This window comes from Sturnira hondurensis, unplaced genomic scaffold (assembly GCF_014824575.4).
Source record: "Sturnira hondurensis isolate 20B ecotype Veracruz unplaced genomic scaffold, ASM1482457v3 Scaffold0008196, whole genome shotgun sequence".
NCBI classification, from domain to species: domain Eukaryota; kingdom Metazoa; phylum Chordata; class Mammalia; order Chiroptera; family Phyllostomidae; genus Sturnira; species Sturnira hondurensis.
In genome coordinates, this window is record NW_028080827.1 from 3829270 (window position 1) to 3855189 (window position 25920).

A 25920-nucleotide genomic window follows, 5' to 3' on the forward strand; every position below is an offset into this window, starting at 1 on the left:
TTACCTAACAATAAATAAGTTGATAAAAGCTAGAGAAACCTGAACAAACAAATCCCACTATGTAGTACTGAAGATAACAAGAAAATGGCTTATTTTATTAAAAAACAGTATAACCATTCATTTAAACTGAATGACCAGAACTTGCTGTCTTTAAAAACCCAAACTTGAGATTAACAAAAATCACAGTATATTTAACACTATACTGTTAAAAGCTGGTGGAAGTTTTAAAAGTTCATTATTTACAGCTTTTTTAAGCATACAGTGTTACTTTTAAAATGACTTTTACTAGGAACTCAGCAAAACAGATACAGGAATGTTCCGACCGTGGTTTGAAATTATGCATTACGATCCAAGCGAACATCGATTTCTCTGCCACTGATTTTTATGCCATTCATTGTCCTGCAGGCTTTTTCAGCTGATTCTGGGGAGTCAAATCTGACCGTTCCACAGCCTTTTGACTTTCCATTCTCCATTTTTATTTCTGCAAACATTACATGACCTGTAAAAAATTACAGAATTACTATACTAGCCAGTTTAAACAGGTTCCATGTCTCACTACCCAGGTTTGAAATTTCTCATTGCCAATGAAGCAATTAGTGACTTGACTAAAAATATCAACATCAATGATAGAAAAACAACATATATAAGCATTTTTACATCATTTTATATTATAAATATAATGTAATTAATATAAAATAGTACAAATATATAAAGCTGAACTCAAATTTGCTTAGGATTTACTATTTTAATAAAACAAAAATTTTATTTATGTTAAACCCTTAAGTTTCTTTAGTAAATTTTATAGCAGGAAGGCAAGCTAGCACAAAATGCTACCAAGTCACCATGCCCGATGACACACTACAAATTAAAACAAAGTTATTTTTACAGAAAATTACTACTTTCTGCCCAATCCTCTCTTCCTTCCCTTTTATCCTCCATTTTAATTCTTCATCCCTGAAAATAGTAGCAACTGCCCAGAAATTTAATTTTTGCCGCGTCACAAAGGGCCCGACTAATTCTGCTTTGCAACCACAGGGCTGAAGTCATTCATTCAGTATCACAATTTGAACTCCAACCTAAGAACGGCACCAAATGTGTTATGGAAACAGGCACAGAAGGCACAGTGCAGATGTAAATCAATAAAGGTAAAAGCAGTTATCATAATAGCACAAAGAAGAACTTCAGAGGAGTCTCCAGAAAGAGGAGAAAACTAGGCAGTTACTCCATATATAATTAATATCACTGCTGACCCTAGAGACTGATATTTGAAGTAGATAGATGATCATTTGTCAAAATACAAAGGGGCCTTAAAAATCCATGACCCAAACCAGAGTTACTGATCATTACACACAGGTAACATACGTAAAGTGGTACTATTCCCAGGCACACCAGGAGGTATGATCACTTGATCCACAAAGATTTAAGTGGGAGGTGTGTGACTACTTACCAAAATATTTCCCTCCCCTTGAAATATTGTAGTTGCCATATCACCACGGGCTAAGTTTAGTCTGGCAACAAAATCAGAGTGCCAGACATACTTAGTTCACACATTTCGTTCTTTAAAGGCAGAAAAAGGAAGGTGGGAGGTAAAGTCAAAGGGCTTAGCAAAAAATTCCACAAGCTCTTTTCAGGCAACAGGAACAATTTCTAATCTCAATGCATGAGTTAAGACTTTCTTTTTAAATATTGATCGGATTGATTTCCTATCTAAAACATCCTAGACTATTTTTCTACTGTTTTTTCATCTATTCTCCCTCCAATAACTGTATATATATTTTTAAAAACTGAAAGTCTGTCACTCACTCAAAACCAATTAAATGGTCCAAGTTAATAAATGTCATGTTGGGCTAAAACCATGATTTTATAACCCAGACCAGGAAATCTTTAACTGTTCTCTAAAAATTATAAAACAAGCTAATTCCCACAGAAACTATAATGGTTAAAATAGACCCGAACAATATTCACCCTACAAGTGGTTAAGAAACATACACAGAGAGGCACATAGAGGAACCACATTTCCTAATACATCATAAAATGTAACTGGAAAATTTTTAGAAAAATTTAAAACTTAGACACAGAGCAATTTCCAGAGTCTTCTTCCTATCGTGAATGTTGGGATCTGAAAAAAGCAAGTTAAATTAAAGAAACATACCTTGGTAAATGGCAACACTACATTGATTTTTAAAGGGAACTGTGAATAATTTTGAAGGGCTTTTAAGGTTCAAAGTTCATCCTTATTCTAATTTTACCTAAAAACTTAGGGTTTTTCTTAACATTAACTGTTCCACCATAGGTGTATTGACAATAGTAAGGTTTACTCAAGCAAGTAATTTTTAAAATTTCAAAGGAAAATACATAATTATCTCTTGCAAAATCTATCTTTCAGGACAGGTTTCTATTTTGTTTTTCTCTTACATTTTGTCTCTTGGTTTAGGGACCATCACTTAAAACACCAAATTGCTGAGCTCACAATGATCTCAAAGCTTTTCTAGCTGACAGGGTCTCTTAACGAAGATATGTGAAACTTCTTACAGTCTGAAGACTCAGGGTGCACAGTAAGTGGCCTATGGACACATGTTTCATGGTTAGACTGTCCCAAAATTCCCAATAGGCATAGAACCAGAATGAGTTGTGTGTTTCCTAAGTTCCTTCTTAATCCCATGAAAATATCACGAGATATTTTCTTTTCTTAAGCTAAATAACTGAGAAGAAAAGATTTAGTTTCAACTAATTACAATCAGACCTCTCTGCTTTGTACATTCTCTGAAGACTTTCTTAAACGACTTAAATATCTACAAATATGTTGTATAAATTTAAAAAAAAACAAAAATAGGACTGCTATTTTACCAAAAGCATAGAACAAAATAATATGCAATGAGAAATTGGTACCACAGAATAATCAAACATATTGCTGTTACATTTATTACTGGTAAAATGATATCCTGGTGTAAAAGAAACCTTGCTACTTTACTTAGCCTACGAGGCTATTAACTTGTGGTATGTATTTTGGGAAACGCATATCCAGAAGTAGACCAAATTAAAGCATGAATAAATAAATAATTCAATGAAACCTACTTCCAAAGCAAAGCTGTAACATAACCACAAAAGGAAAAAAAGAAGCAAAATCAGATATTCTACAAGAAGTAATTATGACACAAGGGACAAAAAACAAGCTTTTGTTTCTTTACAAATAAAAAAGCACCTATCAATAAATGTTCTTCACATAGTACTTTACTGTCACTGCACTATTTTTACTGTGAAGTTTGTCTACAAAGTCTACTATGAATGCATGCAGAAGCCTGTGACTTTCAGTAAATAAAATCTAGCAAGTGTCCATTTTCTATGCAATTAACAAGCATACTTATGTAGAAAACCACATAATAGAAACCCGTGGAAAAAACTTTATTTGTTTACATGGTTTATAGCAGTAATAATTAAAAGTGGACACTACAGAGCAGCCCCTTCCACATGGTCACACCATTAGCAATCTCAGCCCTGCCCGCTGCCTCCCGCCACTTCCCAGGCATGGATCCCTGCAAAGTGAGCGAGCTTGGGGCCTCCATGCAAATGAGTAGGCAGGATCCAAGCATTCTGGAGGAAATGAGCTTCCTGAGGGAGTGGGTGGAGAACATGGAGGTAAAATATTACCTGCTACTCATAAAGCCAAATCAGAAGAAAATAAGGAAAAACAAAGTAAGAAGCTAGAGAAAGATGAACTATCAAGTGGGGAAAGTAATCTAGAAATTGTCAATGAGGGTGTGACTGAAGCAGACACTGATGCCCCTTAGGAAATGGGAGATGAAAATGTAGAGATAACCGAGGAGATGATGGATCAGGCAAATGATTACAGGTGGCTGCCATTGATGCTCTAAATAATGGTGAACTACAGAAAGTCATTGACTTGTTCATAAATGCCATCAAGCTGAATTCTCGCTTGGCCATTCTGTATGCCAAGAGAGCCAGTGTCTTCATCAAATCACAGAAGCCAAATGCTGCCATCCAAGATTGTGACAGAACTACTGAAACAAACCCTGATTCAGCTCAGCCTTATAAATGGAGAGGAAAAGCACACAGACTTCTGGGCCATTGGGAAGAAGCAGCCCATAATCTTGCCCTTGCATGTAAATTGGATTATGATGAAACGCTAATGCAATGCAGAAAGAAGTTCAACAAAGGGCCTAGAAAACTGCAGAACATCGAAGAAAGTATGAGCAGAAAAATGAAGAGTGAGAGGACAAGGAAAGAACAGAAAGGGTTAAGAAGGCTCAGGAAGAACCTGAGAGCCCGGAGGGAAGAAGCCAGAAGACAGTGAGTTCAGTGTGGCTCTTTTCCAGGTGGCTTTCCTGGGGGAATGCCTGGTAATTTTCCTGGAGGAATGCCTAGCCTCAATGAAATTCTCAGTGATCCAGAGGTTCTTGCAACCAGCCATGCAGGATCCAGAAGTTACGGTGGCCTTCTAGGATGTGGCTCAAAGCCCAGCAACTATGTCAAAATACCAGAGTAACCCAAAGGTTATGAATCTAATCAGTAAGTTGTCAAGCATGTCATGCTTGACATGTAAATGCCAAGCATTTACCTCCAAGTAAATTGGAGGTCAAGCATAATGCCCTTCTGACAGATAAAAGCCCTTGCGGAAGGAAAAGCAACTTGGATCACCAAATGGATGCCGCAATAATACAAAGCTGTGTACCTGTGATTTTCTCATGAAGCTGGGGTGCACTGAAGAGAACCCCTCCCCCTCTGCCCCAAGTGCAGCCGTAACATTTGACAGTGGTGTGCCATCACAGTATTCTTTCAGAAAACGTTTTCCTACTAGAAATTACAAAATTTAAACACTTTTAAATCTTAAAAAATATTTAAAAACAAATTAAAAGGGTGTGTTAAACCCTACAATTTTCTTTTTTTAATAATTTTTTTATTTCTTTTTTTTAAGATTTTATGTATTTATGTATCTTTAGAGGGGAAGGAGAGAGGGAGAGAAACATCAATGTATGGTTGCCTTTCGTGCGTCCCCTGCTGGGAGTTGGCCTGCAGGGAACCGGCCTGCAACCCAGGCATGTGCCCTGACTGGGATTTGAACCGCGATCCACTGGTTTCCAGGCCTGTGCTCAATCCACTGAGCTACACCAGCCAGGGCTAATTTTCTTTACTAATCAAAAAAAAAAAAGAGTGGGCACTGTAGTTCTAAAATGTTATGGTCCTGCATCACACTAAGCCAGAAAGCCGGAGTACAGCTAAAGTGTATACATAAACACAAAGCAAAATTAAAGGACTATGCCCACTTGACCTCATTAGTACAACCTGAATTAATCTGGGGTCCAACTCTGAAAGGGTCAGTTAATTTGCTTCCTCAGCTTTCTTAAAAATATATGTCAATGAGGAATTACATAAGGCAGGATAAAAGACCTATTAAATTATACTCACTTATTACTTACCATTTTATATTTGGAGATATATGAAAACCTTTTTTTCTAAATTATAAAGGCTGAGAAAATGTTGGTTGTACTGAGGGTAATATGACCCATAATACAACATTCTTAGACTTTGTAATTATCGCATCAGGAACCACTGTAGAAATTTAATAAGCAGAGGGCTTGCTGGTAGGCCATTTACTGGTACATAATGTCTGGGGGAGATACATGGAGTACCGCTAGACTCTTACTAGGAAGCAACCAAGAGAATGCAGTCTGGCAAAAGTACACCTGTTTGAATGTGGTTCGTAGGGTAGTAATATGGATGTAATAATTTATAGTTTTAACTTGAACATTTCACCTAAAATGTAACATGCTTGAATGTGATACTGTTATGTTACAGAATTACATGCTTATGACTTTGTAATAAAAATGGGGCGTTATCTATGCCAGACCCTGGATACTTGCATGCCCTGGGCTCAGGAGGCAAAACAAACAAAACAAAACCTTGCCTTTACTGCAAAAGAAACTACTGCTATCTTGTATCAGGTTAAAAAGAAATTTCCCATACTAAGAAAGAAACACTCTTAAGATTTAATAACAAAGTGATGGGGCAGAAAAATAAATGGTTCCGTTCACACAAACTGAACAGGTAATTTCAACAGTTGTCAATCGCTGGTCACAATTCTGTATTACTATATAACTTATTTTCTTTCCCATCAATGCAGTTCAAGATTAAAAACAGGAAGATGGTAGGCAATTATTTAACTATGTTATTACCCTAATATAAATCTAAAAGCCAGAAGCTTTTACAATTAGAATTGGAAAAAAAGCAAAACAAAAATTATCCCTCTCATGATAATAGTATAGGCTGATCAAAAAGGGACATATGAATAGAGCTAAAATAACAAAGTAGAGAATAATAATTTAACCACTTTTTATTGTCTAAAATGCTGTACAAATTTTTAAAATGTAGATTTGGATACTAATACTTCCTTTCAGAAAATGTCTTTGAATTACTGATGTCCTTCTGTCACAACGATACCACTCCAGCGAGACACCCACCAAAACCCCCTCAAATTTGCTGCAAGCCTTGCTCATGCCTGACATCAAAAAAAAAAAAAAAAATCTGCCTACAAAGGATACAAAACAGCCAACTCAGTATTAGTCACATTTTTATTAATGTCATTTTTGTTTGCCTTTCTCTGTTTTTTATCTTGTTTCATTTCTACCTTTTAAAATAATATTATACCACATCTGGAAACTTCTTTTTTCACTGAAACTGCAACAGAGATTATCTATACTTGCTGCCATTGCTCCTCATTTCCTGCATTACAGTAAGTCCCCAATGTGTCCATTCCTCGGTAATCTATGGGTGGCCAGACGCTGCTCGCTCATTCTGGTAGATACTCTTACTCCCACAGAAGACTACCAACACCTCAAAGCAACTTATAATTCTGCCTCCTCTTAGTGGTGACTGCTTACTAGTTGACTCACTTTCAACAATTTTTTAATCAAAGAAAAGGTTGAGTTTCTCTCCTGGAATAAAACATTTTTAAAAGATAATCAACAAAAGAAGACAACAGAACATAATGGTAACAAACTGCCAAAATACAGTATTAGTAGATTTAGTGAATGAGTAAATAAATGAAGCTCTGCTCAGAATGTTTAACTCACCCAAAAATACTTAATAAACTCTTACTACATGTATCAAGGCAATAAAAGATGCCTTGATAAAAGAGACAGTTCTTGCCCTCAACAGCCTCCATCTAGGAGGGAAGAAAACATGTGAACAGCGTACTACAAGAGTGTTTCATATAAAGTACTCTGAGAACACAGCAGACCATGAATTCCAGTGATCACTTTGATCACAAATGATCTATCACTTTTTGATAAGTGGCTATACAGTCTACTTTTGTGGGAGGACATTAGATTTAGCCTGTTTATGATCTCAAAAAATTAAAGATATATTCCAAATGCTCTTAACTTTTCATTAACTCTCAAAGATTGAATGTATCCTTTTTAGCCCTTTTTCAACATTACCCATATTTTTCAGACTGTAAGATGCATCTAGGTTTTACAAAAGAATAGAAAAAAATTCTGAAGCAAAATATGTGGTAAAAATATTTAATAACATAAATAACAGTATTTCACCAATGTATATGTAACAGAACTCAACATCAGCATTAGCAACCATTATTTCTCCCAAATTTGCGGAGGGGTGCATCTTATAGTCCAAAAAATATGGTATATGCAACCTATATAGCTTACTTTCTGATTATAGTCTCTGGGACATCACCCAATAGCAGAAAAATACTGGCAGAAAACCTGTTATTTTGTTCTACTTACACTAATTCTCTCATCATCACACACACACAGAAAAAAGGCCCTTTTTAAAAAATACTAAAACACCCAATCTTCTATAGACCTAATAAATATATTAAGGTTGTACTGGTTACTACCTGTATCATTATAGCCAAGAATAGTTTACAAAAGAATCAGGGGCCACCAGAATGTACCTACATCTAAAGGGATCCAGGCAGGGAGCTCTACACTATTAGGTTAGTTTCCTGTGCTGTGTAGGTGATGGAGTATTATAGAATGGGGTCATCTATTAACTCCCTATCATTGGGAGTTAGTATCACTGGGTCACGCTGACAATATATTGCACTATATTACAAACAAGGAAATAAACATACCAATTCCAGTACTCCCCAGAAGAAAAAAAATATTTTTAAATGTGAACAATCATGATATACCAACCTTTTAATAATCAGATAGTAGACCAATCATTTTCTTTTATCCATAGGAGACAATGACAGGCTCTATTCTATATCATGTTATTTAGTAGTAATTTGCACTGCTCTACATCAGAAAAGTAATTCATTTATTTGAAGTAAAATTAGACCTGTCATATAGCCTAGAAATAAGCATCTGGACAGGTAAAGGTCCAAAGACAATCTTAAAAAGTTTAAATTTTTCCTCCATAATCACTATGAACAGATCTGCAATCATTGGCATACTTACCACATTGACTGAATTTCTCTTTTAGTTTCTGCCAAGTCAAGTCAAAAGGCAGCTAGAATGAAAAAAGGTATTAGTAACAGATACAGGAGGCAAAAAATAACTTTAAGTACCCTTTACATTTAGTTGCTTACATTTCTGACAAATATCTGGTTGCCTTTGGAGCCTATTCTGTCTCTCATTCCGCTTCCCATCGGACCGGATAAAAATCCTCGATCCATATCGATGCTCCTTTCCAGTATAGCTCCTATACCTGGTCCCATTCTATCAAAGCTGGAACTCATCCGATCAAGTCCCATCCCCATTCCTCCAGTCACACTGTTCATGCCACCCATTCCACCACCTGGATTTTCAGGAAAGGATGGGAGGGTTTAGGAGTTTGGTATTTTTGTTTTAAAAGCAGGAAAAGGAGAAGGAAGAAGAAAGGGGAAAAGGGGGGAAAGAATCATTTTTGAGAAACAAAGGGAGAGAAAATTAATTCATTTATGTAATTAGATTATATGTAAACATAAAATTAATTTCATACATACAATAAAACAATCTTCCAAGAACAGAATTTAATTTGGTATACATTTGGTTAGTTGAATGTTAATGGCCAACTGAATGTTAATTTTAGCCCCTATAAAACACATTATATACATATAATTCTATAAAATCACAGTCTAATCATAAAACCCATCATATGTTATATAAATTTTCTACCAATTACTTTATGCAATAACATTAGAGTAGTTTTATCCTCATTTTTATTTTCTAATAACACACTAACCTTAATAATTGCTAGAGCAAAGAAATATGGGGCAAATTCAAATTATTACAACTCCAGGACATCAATTGTTGCTCTCATCCTAACTCTCCTCTATAATATTATTTTCCTAGCTTCCTTTTCACCTTTGTATCTTCTGTTTCACATATAATTTCTCTTTTTGTGTAAGTTCAATTTTCAGTAACCACAGAAACACAATTAATTTTAAGCCGTGTTACACAAAACTTGCAAAGGTAGTAACAACAAAGGAAATCACAACCCTTTGGCCAGAACTTGAGAATTAATCTCAGAGAGCATATCCAGTTCATTACAATCCTACTCACTCTCAAAATGCATGCTTTTTTCTCATACCTACAACCCTCAGACATAGCAATTCTAAAAACTAACATTACTCTCAAGTTGCCCTTTGTGAATAGTAAATATAAAGTCAGGGAAACAGAAGTGTAAACTCTGAGGTGAAAAAGGAAAGGTAGGGAAGTCACCATCAATAGGAAAATGGCCAAGGCTGGACAAGATGATGAAAAGGAATAAGATGAGAGGCAAGGGACAATGGAAAGAGGTATCTTCAGCTGGCAGGATTTTTAAAATTCATTCTTAGAATAGTTCAAATAGACTGTGTTTCCTACTTGTGAGATTTCAATCAATTCAAGGAAGTCAATAAAGTATGAAGAACTCATAGAGACATGATTGAGTAAGTAACAGAGGTCAATGACTAAGCCACGTGTTAAACCTTTAGGCCTAAAATGTGGTAGTGGAAACAGGTGGAAGAGATTCAGCATTCCCCAGTGTTTCAACTACTCTTGATTCTATCACAGGAAAGGTTAAATAGGCAATAAACATCTTCAACCTTAGCCCTCAACCTCAAGAGGTCCCTTTATAAATGTGTATCTGGGGCAATTCACCTGCATCTTCCAAAATGTATTCACAGATGAAATAAGCTAGTGACCAATAGCAGTTGGAAACAAAGTTGGTACTAATGCAAAAGTTGTTCTTCTATTTTTTGTATTTTTACTTTTTTTACTTTTTATGCAAAAGTTGTTCTTAACACATGATCAGAGAAATCCCCAGATTTCTTAGTTGGAAAGGAGATTCTTGGACTGGCTGACAGTTAACACATACTCTGGTGTTAGTTTAGAAATACCAAGAAAGTAAAATTCAAAGTTACTTTAGAAATTTCAGTGATCACACGGAAAAAAGCTCAATAACTATCAAAGTTTCTGTACATTATAACATGACATTATTAACATATAAGGACAAAGTATTGCTATACTACAATAACTACTCTTGCAAGTCTTTTGCAAGCACACAAATAATACTGAATAAATTCTAGTAAAATTTAAACCTACTTATTCCAGATCCCACTGGACCCATGTTAGAAGCTCCTATTCTTCCTGCAAACCCTCCAATCATTGCACTGCCTAAACAAGGGTGGAGAGATAATATACTAATTAATTTAAATAATCATACTTTCAAAGTCCCAAGGTACTATGCTACCAAAAGATGTACAGTAACTGAAAAGTATAGTCTTCAAGAAATAAGGTTCAAATATTTAAGACACTGCAAAAGAGAGCTAGTACATTAAAATCCATAAAGCGTTTTCTTCTAGTAACAAATTTAGAGAAACATTACAAATTTCCAATTTTTCACAGAAAAAGGAAAGAAAAAAACTTGGAAAAATATAACCTGTGAAAAGAAAATAAGTATGCAGCCAGCCTACCAAGTCTACCAAAGGAATCGCCAAAGCCTCGATTTATTCCAATATCACCACGTCCAAAATCTCTCTCCACGCTACTAGTCATCGCACCACGGTATAGCTCTGAAAAAATTATGCAATAAATTAACCCCTTTTCAAGTATATCAATACACAGGAATCCATTTAGGAACATGTTGAAACTAAAGAGATAGCCAAAGTCACAACTACAAAAAAGGTCTGTTATTTACCCAATTCATATTCCACATATATACCAATTCACCATGCCTGTCCCTAACACCAAGTGCCCACACTCTAAAGACCTCAATAGTACACATCCCTAAGTAGGGGGAAACATTTTACATATACGAGTATGAAGAAGTAAACTAAACATAGGTAAACTAAGTTTACTAGTAGGTAAACTAAATGTAGCATACGTGTCCGACTACATACATTTACCTACCTCCCATTCGACCAACTCCTCCAAATCCTCCCATGCTGTTAATTGCTTCCAGACCACCAAGCCCAATGCCTATGAAACAAAGATTAATTTCGAGATTTGACTGTCCATTGCATAGCTGAAAGGTACATTTTATAAATGTTGAGTCTCACCAGTAAGCTCCTCATCTACCCTACTTCATGCAGTTGCTTCTTAACACATCACCTTCCATATCTCTTATGTACCAGACTCAATTTCTACTAGCACCTTTTAGGAAATGAGCTAACAAAAAAAACATGATTTGTTTGCCCTTGGAATTCTCAATACAGTTCCTTATTTACTAAAAATGGCAGTGGGTACACACAAAAAAACAAGTGCTTGTACATACCTCCTCCAATTCTATTCATTCCTCCAAAACCTGGACCATCCATTCCCATACCTCAAATAAAAACACAGTACACACTTTGAGTAAATCTCATTTTTATGACTAAAGAAGGGTAAAACACAAAAGAGCAAACAGATACCATTGGTTTAGTCCCAATGGAGCACTACAGAAGCAGGGGCACAGGTGGGATGATTCGAAGCACCATGCCACAGCAATGGTCTAGTCATGAATATTCAAGAAGGCTTCACTGAATAATTAGATGAGGACAGTCACTGGTCACACTCACATTCTGTTAGAAAATATCCAGAACTAGAAAATCATTCTTTTTTTCAGAGCAGACATAAAATACCACTCTCACTGATTTTTTTCAGACAAACACAGGAGTATCACTACAGCAGATTTGAACATCAGGTGAAAGTTAAGCACTCTACACATGATAGTCAAGAGAGCAGTGAAAAATTAAAGAATAAAAATAGTATGTGTGCAGGAGGGTGGAGGGTCTGAGAGTAAGGAAGAAAATCTCCACTTGTTTGGATCAGAATGATTACAATAACTACTCTCATAATTTAAAGTATAGCTGTACCATCTCAAAGAAGTAAAAATCCAATCATGTTTATTAATCCAATGATTAAAATAGTAGTTCTCAAAGTGTGGTCTGGGGACCTTTCAGGAGCCAATAGGTCTAAACTATTTAATTCATACTAATGATTGTTTTACTCTCATTCTTTGAGTTATGATGTGGAATTTTCCATAAACTACTACAGGACGTGTGACAGTGTAACAAACTAAATGCAGAAGATCCAACAGCACTGCTGTCTCGCATTAAGCCAAGCACTGAAGAGATGTATCAAAAAGTAAAACAACGTCACTCTTCTCACGAATTCTTTTGTATGGAAAATGTAATTTATTTTTTAAACAGTATATTTATGTAACACAATGGGCTTACTATTTTTAAATAAATGTATAAATATGTTTCAAATTCTAATATGGTGAATATTGATAAATATAACCATACAAACAAAAGTATTTTGGAGTCCTCAACATATTTTAAGAGTATAAAAAGGTTCTGAAACCAAAATATTTTTAAAAATCTTAAAAAGTAAATTAACTTAGGTCTAGGTGAAGAGCCAAATAGCTATCTAAAAAAACTACTACCCATCTATATATGCAAAGTTAAACTGCTTATGATACGGTGGCCTTTAGCCATCCCACAAATACCATATATCCATGATACACAAGGTGCTGGGCTGCACAGTCCCCCTTCTGCCTCAAAGCCATTCCAAATGCCCACAGAGCTAACAGGCTAGTTACGGCACAGCTGGCCTCAGAGGGACCCTCCTGACATTTCCCCATTCTCTTTTGTGTTCTCTGGTCTCCAAGATTTCATTCTTTTTGACATCCTAAACACCCAACTATAAAATGCAGTCCTTTAAATATTATTACAAACTACTGAATGTGAGCTTTATGACCTAGCAAATGTACCATTTAAAAAGAAATAAGCAAGTTATAATACTCACCACTTGGACCTAAATTTCCCATTACACCACCTATGTTCAACTGACTGGCACTGATAGGCTGTCCACCTGGACCGAGTCCCATTCCAATGCCTCCAAGACCACCTGAAACACAAATAATAATATTGCCAACCCATATATGATTACATAACTGGCACTACAATTTTTTAAAGCTATAAACCTAGAGTAGTATCTCTAAAATTTTGCAGGTATCTAAATAAGACCACTGGTTCTTGTTTTCATTGGGGTGCAGCACACTGAACCCTCAGTATAATATCATTTATAAGTAATGAAAACTGTTTTACAAAGCAGATCCATCTTATATTCCAGTTAAAGGCACACTGAGAAAGACTAATAAAATACTGAAAGGATTTTAAAAATTGTATCACCTTATAAATGGCATACATGTCTGAAAATGAGACTTTCTCAAATTTGGAGCCACTTAAAATCTAAGAACCACTTTTAAAATGGTTCAAACCAAACTAAAAACTCAATGACCATGAAAACAATATTAAATAAAGCAAATGTTGCATTACCTACTTTTATCATAAGTATTTATTTATATTTATATGGTACTTTAAGTGTTTTCACATATATTATCCACAGACAAGGAAATTTTTGAGACCTTAGGTTATTTGCACAATGCCATTTAGGGATGTGATTAAGACTAGAATTTAAGTTTTCTGCCTCTAAATCCAATATTCTTTTTACTACTTCTCTTAAAATAGACTTCAAAAAGAGAACCCTATGACCTTAAAGGTATAATTAATTAATATTTGAATAGGTAGTGTTTTATTCTACTTTTAAAGTTCTTGCTAGTTAATGTATGTATCAATTAGAGACTAACCCCCCACCCACATACACATTATTAAAGGCAGAATTAGAGGCACATTGCGTTAAATTGGAAAGATGAATGTGACCTGCTAAAGGAAATACTTTTCTTAGCTCAGTCCCTACAAATGGTCCAACTGAAAGCAACGGCACATTAGTCCATCAACAATGTGCATGTCTACACCTAGCACTATCAGTCTTCACTAAAGGAACTGGGATTCCTCAAAAGTAGGTCAATCCCTTGTATTTAAACTAGAAAAAATCTTCATGGTTTTGGGAAATTCTGTTTCTACCAAAAAGAATATCAGAGTCATGGGAAATGAGGAGGTTCCCACATGCCAAGTTATAATTTGAGCAAAGAAAGGGAGGGAAGGAGAAAAAATAGGGGGAGACTAATAATAACTAGCATCACTATAACAAATTGATTCCGTCAAAGCCTATGAGGTCATATATCAACATATCAATAGAGAAGAGAATATAAAAATGAAAATCTTAAAAGGAACATAATATAAACATATAATACAAGATTTATTTTTATGTAAATAAATAAAACATTACTAATAGTTGAAAGTAAATTGGGACCCCCTACATAACACCAGGATCTTGAAGAATGACACTCTGAGTGATAAGGTAAACTTGGTGGAGATGGAGAGAACTGCCCTACAGAAGGGACAATACTGAAAGACACATGTGCTGAGAATTTTCTATTTTATCATTAAAAAATTAATATCCAGATTATGAAAGCCTAACAGTGATTCACACTCATGATGTAGTAAAATTGCATACCAAAGACAAAGATCTTAAAATTAGCTACATAAAGAACACAGCCTACCTATTAAAAAAAGCAATTCAACAAACAGCTGACTTAATAGCAACGATGGAAGCCAGAAAGCTGGAATATTCTCAAACTGCCAAGAAAAAAGAACTCTCCGTCTTAAACTACATAACTAGTGAAACCCCAGTATCTTTCAAGATATAAAAAAATCAAAATTGAGAGGATTTACAAACAACAGATCCTCACTAAGAGAGCTTGTAAAATATATGCTTCAGCCCTGGCTGATATGACTCAGTACATAGAGCACTGGCCTGCGAACCAAAAGGTCACCGATATGATTCCCAGGCAGAGCACATGCTTGGGTTGCAGGTCAGGTCCCCAGTTGGAGGGGCGTGAAAGAGGCAACCAACTGATGTATCTCTTACGCACTGATGCTTCTCGCCCTCTCTTTCTCCCTCCCTTATCCTCCCTCTTAAAGTAAGAAAAATATTTTTAAAATATTTTTAAAAAACAAAATAGAAGTTGCAAATTAGTGAATCATTCAACTTAAAGAATTTGAAAAAAAGTAAAAGACTAAACCCAAAGACACAGATAGAATAAAATAATAAAGCTAAGAACAGAAACTGAGATACAGAAAACAAAATTACTTCTTTGAAAGCATTAATAAAACTGACAAACCTCTACCAGGGGTGTCCAACCTGCAGCCCATGGGCCACATGCAGCCCAGAATGGCTGTAAACGCAGCCCAAAAGGAAATCATAAATTTACTTAAAACATTATGAGTTTTTTTGTGATTATGTGTTGCAATGTATTTAATATGTGGCCCAAAACAACTCCTCTTCTTCCAGTGTGGCACATTGCAAGCAAAACTGACCAGGGGAAAAGGAGATATTGTAACCCTTCAGAAAGTTAAAAGATAGAACTATAGATATGGCAGATATTTAAGACACTATTTTATGCCAATAAATCTAAAAATGGACAAAATGGTAAAATTCTTAGAAAGATAAAAATAACCAAAATTGACTCAAGATGCAATAGAAAAATACAAGCAATCGGTATTTTAAAATCTTTCCCAAAACTACACACCAAGGCCAGACTGTTTTATACATAATTTCTAGCAAACATTGAGAACAGATCATTCTATTACAAAAAGAACACAACACTCCCCGACTTAGTAATATTGCTAACAAAAATTAGAGTAACCAAAAAAACCAGAAAAACATATATAGTATTAAGAGATAAAATAAATTAGAATTATATGTATCAACATAAAGGATCTCAAAAAATGTTCAACTAAAAACAGCAAGTTGCAGAATATGTATATCACACACCAAATTTCAAATTCAGCATAACAATTCCATTTAATGTCTATGAATGTGTAAATTTGTAATCAAATCATTAAAACCTAAAAGATAAACACTATATTCATCATAAGTTGTTTTCTCAAGGTAAGGTATCTGGTGGGAGTTGGACAGGGGAGTGGAATAATCCCAACTTTATCTATAAAGTTTTATTTTAAAGAAAAATCACCTAAAACAAGTATGGTCCATCACAGCTACATGAGAAATTTTAAGTTTGGTTGTACACATAAAATATTAAAAAATTTAGTAATAACCAGAGAAGGCACGGTAAAACAGTAAGAATAAGAGCTAGTATTTATTGAGTGCTTACATTATGCAAGGATTGTGCTAACAGCTTTATGTAGTAACTGACACCATACTCATACCCATCGTGAAATAGATACTCTTATCACCCTCATTTTACAAACTTGGTATTGAATTGCAGGTGTTAAGTACATTACACTGTGGTTTCATAATCCTTTGGAAAACATTTTGATAACACTGCTCAATGAGCATGGCTTGAGAACCTGTAAATCTACTTCAGGATAGGAAATAACTAAAATGTAGCAAAGATTTATATACAAAAGGACATGAATTACTCTGTTGGTGATTAAAGGAAAAAAAGAACACCTAAATATACATAACAGTGGAATAGTTATGGAGAATCCATATGAGACTATGATACAACCAATAAACATACTTTGGAAAGAATTTTCATATATTCTATGTTAAATAAAAAGAAAAAAAATTATTATATGGTAATTCTCAACTATGTAAAACAATATATGTGGAAAGAAAGACTAGAAAAAAAAAACCCCAAAAAGTGTTATAATGAAGGTTACTTGTTTTTCTCCCCTCACCTATATTTTTATAATGGGGAAATTTTTAGTATGCATTTTTATAATGGAAAAAAACTACCAAAAAGAGAAAAATGGCACACATTTATCTTCTCAATCATCCTAATCCATCATGCCAAACTATCTAACTCCAAACTAACTCCAAACTATGAGCAACTAGGGATACAGGCATGAACACAAAGAGTTCTGCTTAGCACACAGGAAAGCTGGAACACAGTACTCTGCGTTGCTTCTAAAGGCTTTTACTTACGTGGTAATTGTGGCGTTTTACTGTCATGTGAACGGTAGTCTTCATGAGGGACAGACTTGTCATCCTAATTGCAAAAAAGTTTATTATAAGCTTAATATATAACTAAAAAAATCTGTAATGTAGAAGAGAACAGAGAAAATATTTAAAACATTTGGAGAGATGAAGTGATATGCAGGAACTCACCATTTTCACATGCATAGGTCTATCAAACAAAAACTGCCCATTGAACATAGCTGTTGGTTCAGTCAAGGAAAGCCAGTAAAGACAACTGTAAAATTATGCTTGAATACAAATACATTTTAATAATCTTATTCAGAGTCAGACTATCTTTAATATTTTAACCATCTTTAATATTTTACTCATTTATATCAGTCTCTTCCATATACTCAAAGAAACACTTCCATTCTTTGCTGCATAGTTTGATTTTATGTATAAAGTGTAAGCTTTTAATTCAACCACTGAATAAAGAAAATTACCAAGCCTTTATTTGAAGCAATTGTAATACATAATTGGATTACATAAATTTCAGGAGCATGTATGTATACCTTACAATTAATTGTGGCAGCAAGAGAAAGTAGAAAAAGGTTCATACCAGGCCTGTACAATAGCCAATTCAAGTTTTAAGAGTGACTTTAGTACTTAGACAGAAAAAGCTTTATGTGCTGAAGACTAAAATCTAACACTCATTTCTAGGCCAGGCAATCTTAAATTCCAGAACTTGTTTCACAAACCACCCTAAAGTGTTAAGAGGATACAAATTGCTTGAACTGCTTCGATTGCCTGTTCGAAAGTGACAGTGCCCATCCCTCTGCTCTTGCCGTCTTTGTCCTCTTTGATGTCCGCCCGCTTCACAGTCCCTGCTATGCTGAACACTTCCTTCAACTTCTTCCAACCAACTTTGAAATCAAGCTGAACATAAAATTACATAAAGTTATGTACCTGATAACCCCTCTCCCCACTTATACAGAGTATAAACAAATCTTTTATAAAATCTCAAAGCTATAAGGAACTACTATTCTTGTTAAACAGTGTATCAAATAATATTCACATAAAATATTAGGTTGTTTGAAATTAGTTATGCTACATCTGCATTATTCCTTATCTTTAATTTTTTACTTTAATTAATTAATTAATTTATTTATTTGGTTGCAGGCTGTTTGCTTACTGGTTGAAGGACACGGGGAATGGAAATGTATTTGCTGTGATTAAGGTGGGGCCCTGTGGGGGAGGCAGGCCTCAGGGTCATAGGCCCTGGGGCTCTGTTGGCCCCTCCCTCAGCACAGGGCCGAGGGTAATCTCCCCCTGCTCTCAGGGCCAGACCCAAGTATTCCAGGGAGCTGGGTGTCATGGAGGAAGCTCAGGGGCCTTTATCCTCAATTTTTCTTAAATTCACAAAACAGTCTCTCATCTATTCAATCCTATTTTGTACATTTGAAACTTGCACATCTATTTTTACTAGGAGAAATTCAGATTTTGTAAATTACTGTTTATATCACTGACTTTCAAAAGCTAAGAACAAATGACAAACCAACTATAACATGCACATTCACAAATATCAAATATTAAAGCTAAAAAATCAATTTACTAATATGAACAAAAATCACATAAAATAATTTCAAGAATGGCTAAGTGTTTATAAATTATACAGTTCTTCTTTTTAAAAAAATTCAAAATATTTGTATATACACTCTAACCTTATATATAAAAATGTAAATTGGGTTTGAGTGTATGATAATTTATATCTGGCTTACTTTATTTAAAAATAAAAATGTTCTGCCCTGGCTAGCGTAGCTCAGTGGATTGAGCACGGGCCTGCAAACCATAGGATCGTGGTTCAATTCCCAGTCAGGGCACATGCCTGGGTTGCAGGCCAGTTCCCAGCAGGGGGCTCATTAGCAATATTTCTCTCCCTCTTTCCTTCCCTTCCCCTCTAAAGATAAAAAAAAGAAAGAACTTATTCCAAGGGGAGGCTGTGTGCATGAGGGGCGGGGAGCACATGGGGACCCTCCTTCCTTTCTGCTAAGCTCTGCTGTGAGCCTGAAACTGATCTAAAAAATACAGCCTATTTTAAAAAAATAAAATAAAAAATAAAATGTTCTATAAACCTATAACCCATTTACCTAATCAAATAATCTCATAATTAGAACTAGATATCTGAATGACAGAATTTTAGAATAAAGCTTAAACTTACATTAGCAACAAAAATTGTAGAACCAAGTCTACCAGCCTGCAAATTACTGATAACCTCAGGAGGAATGTTTGGATTATTGAGAATGGAAGGTGGTAAATTCATCAGTCCTGATCCCATATCGGGTACATGTCCTCCTGGAAATGATCCTCCCGTTCGCTGCAATGCCCTGCGAGCATTTTCTCCATCAGGATCCTAAAACACACATTGAATGTTAAATGCCACTACATACATTATAAAGTCTACACAATTAAAATAACAACTTTATATTCTATAGTAAGTATCCCATCTGGGTCAAATTACTGGCTCTGTTGAAGAGTGAGCTTTTTTCCTCACCCAGGGAATTCAGTCCCATAAAAAAACTGTGGAAAAACAAAAGATCAGTATTCAGGGATGTCAAAGTAAAAATACCTCTTTCCAGTCAATCACTAAAGTCACTTAAGAACTTGAAATTAATTTACTTTTGCCCTTGCACTAGTGTACAAGTATATGGAACATATATATGTTCTAATATATACACACACACACACACACACATACATACACACATAACTCAAAGAGGAACAAAATACTTACTGTAACTCTTTTCTTTCCCAAATGCACCCGTAGTGAATTATCATGACTAGATGACCAATGCAAGGCCAAAGTAACACTAATTCAAAGCTTTTCAACAGCAGAACAGATACAGTAACTATGATAATGTATAAATTTTATTCCTGAACACACAAAATATAATTATCCACCTTCCAACCTCTTTCCATCCTCGATGTCATTATGATCTCAGATTGGGAGGAGGGGAAGAAATAAAGAGTGTCCAAATGAAAACTGATACTAAGCATTGCTTTATTTTTTTTAGTTCATCAATTTTATAAGGAAATATTCTACCTTTAACCAAAGAAAAGCAAGTTTAAATGTTCTTTTCACTCATCTCACTAGGTGGAATGCAAAAAAACAAACAAAAAATCCAAATAAACAAAGTAATAGTCTTTCATCTGCATTAACAAATAATTATGATATATGTAACCATAAACTCTACTCCACTGGCCTGTCTGGGAATATAAAAAAAGAAAAGAAAATTTGATGACTGTAATAAATTCTCTAGGAAGAATTTAAGGTATAGAACAGGAGGTGAAAAAGTGAATACAACATAAAAATATTCTGGTTTCTAATATATTTCTTTACCATGAAGAATAAAAAAATTAAGAAGAAATCAGTGTTTCTAAAAAATACTATAACATCATAAACACTTCAGGTCTAAGGTTTCAGAATCTTGCACAAATATAAACTTTATACTTGTGTCCTATGGAGGAGGACACAGTAGAATAAATGCTTCATGAACTATTAAGATGGGTTGTTTGTTCTTACCTTAATATTAATAAAGCACAGTACTATGTTTTGATTTGTCTTTTACATACATGACACACATAAATATATGTAAAACATATATACAATTTATATAACACAAACTGCATACTAATATTATTGTTTTTTATTCCTTTTTCCCTTGGATGTCAGATGACCAGGCATTGCCAGTTATTGCTATTAGAGAGCCTATAACAAGTTTATAACCACTATTAACCCTCACCCCAAATTACATGAAAAAGTGCCACTCTAGCATCTGTAAAGGAACATTGGAAATAAGCTTTTCCTTAGACTCTTACTAGTACTTCTCTGCACTAACCCCAGCCATCTATTTGTAACTCAGATATTCCCAGAAAAGGGACCTTTAGTGATATTATCACAAAAGAATTATCTGAATAAAGAACATCTCATCATTTAGTTAGGTCAAACTATACCTCTTTTTTTTTCATTTTAAAGAGGCTAAAAATGGAAAGTATCCTCATCATCATGGATCATGTAACTCTATCCCAGGGTCTCTGAAATGTTACTGACAATCTACAATGTGCTAAAACTTACAAAAACATAAACAACATGGACCTGTCCTCTAGCACTCAATAAATCTTTTTCCTACAAGAAATGAAAACACCGAGACTCTATAACACTTGTCTTTCGAAGAATAAGAAGAAACATCATAAAACAGCAAATTATGCTTTATTCTTTCCAAAAAGGTAAAAATGCAACTGAAATGCAAAAAAAAAAGATTTGTGCAAGGTATGGAGAAGGTGCTGTAACTGACCAAACATGTCAAAAGTGGTTTGTGAAGTTTTGTGCTGGAGATTTCTCATTCGATGATGTTCCACAGTCGGGTAGACCAGTTGAAATTTGTACTGATCAAATTGAGACACTGATTGAGAACAGTCAACATTATACCACCCGGGAGAGATGGCTGACATACTCAAAATATCCAAATCAACAGTTACTGGTGAAAATGAAAAATGTATCTTTTATTTTATGGAAAAAAATACAGACTTTTTGGCCAACCCAATAAATGGCTTGCAAAGACCATCTAAATTTTCTCCACAAATTATCTACTTTCCAGTCACAAAAATAAACAAACAAACAAGCAAACAAAGAACCCTCAGGGTCAAACAGGTTTAGAGGAATTCAGAAGCTGATGAAAATAAAGGGATCTGAGATACCTGTATATGTTGGTAGCATGGCCTTTCATTTTAAGCTACAACAGTTTCTGCTTATCCACGGTTTCACTTCCTTGGCTTCAGTTACCCATGGTTTAGCAACATTCAAAAATATTAAATGAAAAATTCCAGAAATAAACAACTCATAAGTTTTAAATTGTGTGCCCTCCTGCGTAGTGTGATGAAATCGTCTTGTCTCACACCAGCCTGCCTGGACACGAATCATCCCTTTGTCCAGGGTCATCCACACTACGTACACTACCACCCTTGAGTCACCAGGTAGCCATCTCAGTTATCAGGTCAGCTATCACGGCATCACAATGCTTGTGTTCAGGTAGCCCTTATTTTACTTAATGGGTCCAATGTGCAAGAGTGCTGCTGCTGGCAATTCAAATATTCAGGAAGCACAGCTTCCTTTAAGTGAAAAGGTATGTATGTACATGAAAGGGCATAGTGTATTTAGAGTTCAGTACTACCCTTGCTTTCGGGCATCCACCAGGGGTCTTGGAATATATCCCTTGCAGAGAAGTAAAAATGAAACTACTGCATTATTGCCTCATAATCAGAAATAAGAGAACAATGACCAGTAACATTCCCACCTTGGATAGTAATAACAACAATCATAATTATTACAGCTAACATTTACTATGTAACTATAATATTTTGCACACTATGCTAAATACTTTATATAATATCACAATTATAACAAATAGCTAACATTTACTAAATGTTTTATTTATATTAACTCTTTGACTCCTTATAATACTATCATTATTCCCATTTTAGTGATTAAAAAAAGAAATAGATTATGTAATTTGCCCTGGGTCATACAGATTCTCATATGCCACAGACTGAGTTCTTTACCATCTACCTCATTTAATCCTCATAAAAAGCCTATCAGGTAAGTATTATCTGTAGTACCATTATCATCATTACTAAGGGTGAGAGAATAAGTAAATGCCTACTCACAGAGCTAGAAAGTGGTAGAGCTGGGAGTCAAGTCACTACTACACCAAGTTAAACTGTCACTGAGAGTACTGCTCTACTACCAGTCATTAACATGGGGGCTAGTGGAGGCTCCTCAGGTTCCCAGAGTTATATCTCTATCCTTTTTTAATAGACTTTAGCAAGGATATATACATAACTGGTTTGTGATCAAACTATTCAGATAAGATTAACAGTACCAACTAAAGGAAGACAGGAAGATGACTGCTATTCAAGCAAATTATTTATAAACTCGATTACACCTCACTATCAACAGTTTTTTAATGTATCTTCCAATCAATCTTTTATCAAAATATTTTTACTGCAACAATTCCATCTCCATTTTAGGGTTTCCAAGTTTTAGTCATAAATTTTGCTAATAGACATAACTTTTCTTACATTTTAATCTGCTATAATTTCAGGTTAATTTTATTGAAAGTGAACATCAACTTTATTCAAATCCATAATGTATTTACACTATTAAGCAAACTCTGATTATCAACTACAAAAATATCTAGTATACTTCTCAAATTAAACAATACAACCTAAAAACTGAGTACATACATACTAAGTAAAGTCAGCACCAAAAGTGTGTCATTTTTAAATTGCTGGGGCCTGAAATGTCTTTAAATCATGTATGTCTGCTTATAATAATTTGGAGAAGATCAAATATATATGACAACTACTTAAGGACAAACAGAAAATCATGTACAAGGAAGCAAAACTACCATCAATATAAATGTTCTAATAAGCATTTATGCTAAAAAAATGTGGTCATCAGATAGATACAGTACCAAAGATGAAAATCCAAAGAAAACATATCCTTATATTCAAATGTTTAAATTATTCCAAATACAATAAATCTTACCTCTTTAATATTCAGGGGTCTTCCACTAAGATCATATTTGTTCATGGTTTCTAGTGCTTTCTTTACAAATTCTTCATCTTTAAATTCGACCACACTTAACCGGGGGACAAAATGGAGGGGGGAATTTTTATGTACTAAGATAATTTTTTTACAATCAGAAGTTTAAATTTGACTTAAGGTACTTAAAAAAAATTCTTACCCACAACCCTATATCCAGGTAGATTTGTCAATATATGCAAAAGAAAAAAAAGTTGCATCAGTAGATGAAGTTAAAGGTAGAGTGCGACATTTAAATCATTAAGAACAATCAATTAATACAGTCATTTTTATTGTCTTCATACCTCCAGAACATAAAAGGCAAATGACCATAAGTTTTCTGTATATTTTTAAACATGTCTATTTAAGGTAGTATAATCTAGTATAACAAGCTTGAAGCACAATTTAGATGACTCTTCCTTAAAGCTAATGTAATGTCATTGCACAATTTCAATCAAATGTAATTCAAAGAAATAACTGAAGCCTCTACTATACCTATCTTTACATTGTCCTTAGATAGTTTCAAGTATTTTCAAAAGTTACATTGTGCACAAATAGTTTTTAATGTATACTTTAAATTTTATTAAAATCGAAACAAAAAAGATTAATGTCACTTTTAACAAAGTTCTCAGGGGAAACTGGCTAAACACAGTTTAACAGCATTCAGTTTTAAAAGTTTTTTAAAAAGTTACCTATGTTAAAGAAACAAATTTGTAGTATCATTTTAAAAATAATAACTTGTCATTGTTACTGTTCAAAGTGCCACTAAATATAATGACAAAATTTTTTACTTTTCATGCACCCAAGTGATTTTTGCTAATAAAATTAAACACTGTTAAGAGTAATCCATTGTATTCTTCAGTATATTCTTTCTTGTTGCTAAAAATCAAAATCGACTATCACCCAATTCCTTCTTTGTCAATTTAATCATCAATGTCATTCATACCAATTGGTCGAAGCACTGCCTCTTATGTCATCCTGTAGGCTATCAAATTAAGTTTTTTCAGTATAAATTTCAAACATACATTCTGAATTGACACATTTAAGCTATATGCCTCTCATAGAACTCTTAGAAAATATTATCAATTCAGTGACTTTAAAAATATCCTCAAAGACATCAAAACACAACAAAAAAAGTCCTACGTTAAATTCTATTGTCTAAGAAGAAGCATTACCTAAGAATATTAGAAAAGTGAGTGCCCTTTATGAGCATTTATAAAAGCCATCCCTCTCAGGCAGCTAGCTTGATTTGTATTGTCAGACTTGCTGGTATAAAGCCTCAAATCTTGCATAATAAAGTAAAACAAAATGAAACTTAAGTTTCCAAAAACTGGTACAAGTATTATACAAAAAGTAAACTGCTGAGGAACTTTTAAACCTCAAGCAGATTACTGCCCACAGCACTTACCCTTGATTTTCCTTCCGCATCCTTAAAGAGCTCCACGTATGTAACCTCACCAACTACATAAGACATACAAAAGGAAGATACCAAGAAACAATACATTTAAACACCAATGTCTTGCTTTACTGCACACCTGTGCACAACTCTACAGAAAAGCACCTATTATTCACCAACAATCAAAACCAGACCAACATACCTCCTATCAATGGCTATGTAAATTTAACTAATTTTCAGAAATATACATCATCCACATTCTCTAAAAAAGCTAACAACCATATTAACCTAATTCATACTACAGATCATATTTTGGCCCGCATGATATAGTTGGTGAACAAATGCACATATACATACAAATGTTCCCTTAGCCTATCATATTAAAAACATCAACATTAGCACTTTTCAAGTAGCTTTAGTCGCCTACACACAACAGCTGTTTTAAGGTGACTTCCTACCTGAATGTCTTCAATCATGTTTGCCATCAAACTAAATTTACAAGTCATGCTTCACAGCAAGCCACACACTTTCTAAATAAAGTCAATGAATAAAACCAATCAAATAGTTGTCACCTTACAACAGATACACCAATGCAATTTTTAAAAATTTATTAGAAGAGATGAGCCTCA

At 34.4% G+C, this 25920-nt stretch overlaps 1 protein-coding gene across 5 annotated transcripts in view; it reads right to left on the reverse strand.

The window, feature by feature from the left end:
• Window positions 1-262: 262 nt before the first annotated feature.
• Window positions 263-25920, reverse strand: part of MYEF2 (myelin expression factor 2) — a 31054-nt gene continuing 5396 nt past the window's right edge. The window contains exons 3-17 of one of the 5 annotated variants that reach the window (XM_037054565.1): window positions 25304-25356; window positions 24059-24066; window positions 23860-23953; window positions 19474-19665; window positions 18038-18191; window positions 17466-17515; window positions 17283-17346; window positions 13233-13334; window positions 11719-11769; window positions 11355-11423; window positions 10919-11017; window positions 10548-10619; window positions 8570-8778; window positions 8439-8490; window positions 263-499 (exon numbers count right to left, since the gene is read on the reverse strand). In XM_037054565.1, coding sequence (XP_036910460.1) covers window positions 336-499; window positions 8439-8490; window positions 8570-8778; window positions 10548-10619; window positions 10919-11017; window positions 11355-11423; window positions 11719-11769; window positions 13233-13334; window positions 17283-17346; window positions 17466-17515; window positions 18038-18191; window positions 19474-19665; window positions 23860-23953; window positions 24059-24066; window positions 25304-25356 — 1433 coding nt within the window. In that variant the 3' untranslated portion in view covers window positions 263-335. The remainder of the gene's footprint in view (window positions 500-8438; window positions 8491-8569; window positions 8779-10547; window positions 10620-10918; window positions 11018-11354; window positions 11424-11718; window positions 11770-13232; window positions 13335-17282; window positions 17347-17465; window positions 17516-18037; window positions 18192-19473; window positions 19666-23859; window positions 23954-24058; window positions 24067-25303; window positions 25357-25920) is intronic. The other 4 variants (XM_037054566.1, XM_037054567.1, XM_037054568.1 and 1 more) reach the window with 4 other exon arrangements.